The sequence below is a fragment of the Wasmannia auropunctata genome, unplaced genomic scaffold (assembly GCF_000956235.1).
Source record: "Wasmannia auropunctata unplaced genomic scaffold, wasmannia.A_1.0 LD336116.1, whole genome shotgun sequence".
Classification (NCBI taxonomy): domain Eukaryota; kingdom Metazoa; phylum Arthropoda; class Insecta; order Hymenoptera; family Formicidae; genus Wasmannia; species Wasmannia auropunctata.
Genome location: NW_012026774.1, coordinates 3,843,819 through 3,846,758, shown reverse-complemented (window position 1 = coordinate 3,846,758; position 2,940 = coordinate 3,843,819). Strand labels below are relative to the sequence as shown.

General features: G+C 29.3%; 1 protein-coding gene across 1 annotated transcript in view; it reads left to right on the top strand.

Moving 5' to 3' along the window:
- The first annotated feature begins 322 nt into the window (after positions 1 to 322).
- LOC105448515 overlaps positions 323 to 2,940 on the top strand; it is an 18,844-nt gene continuing 16,226 nt past the window's right edge. Inside the window, exons 1-2 of the mRNA XM_011687163.1 lie at positions 323 to 1,922; positions 2,091 to 2,754. Coding sequence (XP_011685465.1) covers positions 323 to 1,922; positions 2,091 to 2,754 — 2,264 coding nt within the window. The remainder of the gene's footprint in view (positions 1,923 to 2,090; positions 2,755 to 2,940) is intronic.

Sequence of the window (2,940 nt, the reverse complement as noted above, 5' to 3'; positions counted from 1 at the left end):
CAAAACATTTTTACGATCGCATTCGAGTTTATAATAATACATTTTCTTTTGCTTCATTTAATGCAAACTTAACAGATTTTAGTACACAAAGACGTGGACCTTATTGTTTTAAAATTCAAGGACAAATTTATTATCAAATCAATACTGCATTATATCCTGCATCTAATGAAATATCAAGTTATGGTCAACTATTTATTGTGGATAATAATGAAGCAACAGAATGCCGATTACAGCGAAATTCGAATCTTGATGAAGAAATTTTACGTTCAATAGATAATATAATGATAGTATAAATAATATTTTTGCACAATCTTATCGAATGATGCATGAAGAAATACAAATTCAACAGCAAATGACTGAAAACCATAATATACGTGAATTAAAATTAGGATTTTTAACAAAAAAAGGTATTGATCGTGGTCGATACAATATACAAAGAGTAAATGAAGTTGCAGCTGTTTTTTCTACTTCGGCGGATGGTGAAATTCCAGAAACTTATGTGACAATTTATAATAGAAATACCAAAACATTACAACAAGTAAATACAATGGATCCAAACGTAGAACCATGGATTTATCCATTATATTATCCATATGGTAATCAAGGTTGGCATAGTAATTTACAACGTATAAATAGTAATAAACGAATAAGTAGAGCTGCTTACATTAAATATCGAATAGCTATACGTGATGATAATTTTAATATCTTCATCATGGGAAGACGATTATTTCAACAATGGCTTGTAGATAATTATGTTAAAATTGAAAAAGACCGAATTAATTATTGTAAACAAAATCAAAAACAATTGCGAGCTGAGACTTATCAAGGATTAATTGATTATTTGTCTAATTCTGCAAATAATAGTAATGCTCACATTGGAAAAATGGTTATACTTCCATCAACGTTTGTGGGCTCACCGCGTAATATGTTGCAACATTATCAAGATGCAATGGCTATTGTTCGTAAATATGGAAAACCAGATATCTTCATTACTATGACTTGTAATCCAAATTGGCGAGAAATTAAAGAAAATTTACTTCCGAATCAACAACCTGCAGATAGACCAGATATTTGTGCTCGTGTATTTAACATAAAAAAGGATTATCTGATCGATGTTATTATTAGACAAAAACTTTTTGGTGAAATTCTTGCATACGTTTACGTAATAGAATTTCAAAAACGTGGATTACCGCACATACATTTATTACTTACATTAAAACAAAATTGCAAGATATCAAATCCTGAAATAGTTGATAAAATTATTTCGGCAGAAATTCCTGATCCTAATGAAAATGAAAATTTACATAATATTGTAATGAAACATATGATTCATGGGCCTTGCGGAAATTGGTGTTTAATAAATAATAAATGTTCGAAACATTTTCCAAAACCATTTCAATCTGAAACGATTATGGATGAAGATGGTTATCCACAATATTGTCGAAAAAATAATGGATTACTGTATGAAAGACCTGGACGATATGTTGTTGATAATCGATATGTTGTTCCATATAATCCAATACTTTTGCAATTATTTAATAGTCATATTAATGTTGAAGTTGTTTCAAGCATAAAATCTGTAAAATATTTGTACAAATATATTTATAAAGGTCACGATGCTGTGTCTGTAATTATTGGTGAAAATATTGATAAAATGATAATTCATGACGAAATTCAAGATTTTATCGAAGCTCGTTATGTTGGACCTGTAGAAGCATGTTGGCGTATTTTAAGTAAACCTTTGCAAGAAAAGAGTCATGCTATATTTCGTTTACCAGTTCATTTACCAAATGAACATAACGTAATAATTGATGATAATATTAATAATGAAGCAATAAGATTTGCTGTGGAACGAGTAACAATGTTATTAGATTATTTTGATTTAAATACTCGAGATGAAGAAGCAAAACAATATCTATATAGTGATATTCCATCTTATTATGTATTTAAAAAAATTAAAATTAATGGCAAAATTATTAATCGTTGGGAAAAACGTCAAAGATATTTTAATTGTATCGGTCGTATGTATTCTGTTAGTCCATCTCAAATAGAATTATTTCATTTACGTATACTTTTATTACATGTTAAAGGAGCTACGAATTTTCAAGAATTAAAAATTGTTAATAACGAAATACATCCAACTTTTACCGCCGCATGTTTAGCATTAGGACTCATAGAAGATGATGAAGAATGGTATCGTGCAATGAATGAAGCAAAAGTTTGGATGATGCCAAGGCGACTTCGTAATTTGTTTGTACGAATTTTAATTTATTGTCATCCAGTTCATCCAGAAAAGTTATGGGATGAATTTAAAAGAGATATGTCAGAAGATTATGTAAAACGATATGGACTTACAATTGGGATAAAAAAAGTTTATAATTATATTGTTAATTTACTTGAAACAGAAGGATCAAATATTGCTAATTTTCCTGAAATGGAACAAGTAACGGAGGAACAAGAAACTGATAACGAAGAACAAATTCAAGAAGATACATCAATAGGTGTACGACAATATGAACAATTAAACGTAAAACAAAAAGAAATAGTTGATACTATTTTAGCATCAGTAACAACTAACAATAATAGTAATACTTGTTTTTATATTGATGGCCCAGGTGGTTCTGGTAAAACTTTTATCTATACAACTTTATATTATTTACTTAAAAGTAAAGAAAAAATAGTAAGTACCATGGCTTTTACTGGTATTGCTGCGACATTACTTCCAAATGGAAGAACTGTACACAAAGTTTTTGGGTTACCTGTGCCTCTTTTTGACGATTCTACATCAAATATTAAAGTTGTTTTTGATAATATTGACTTGCTTTATTATTATTGATAAATGTGTTGACAAAAGCGGGCAAGGCCGAATACACAGATTTTTCCTTTCTCTTTGTACAAAACGTGCGACGATCCTTTCGTTGCGGCCATACACACAAGAGA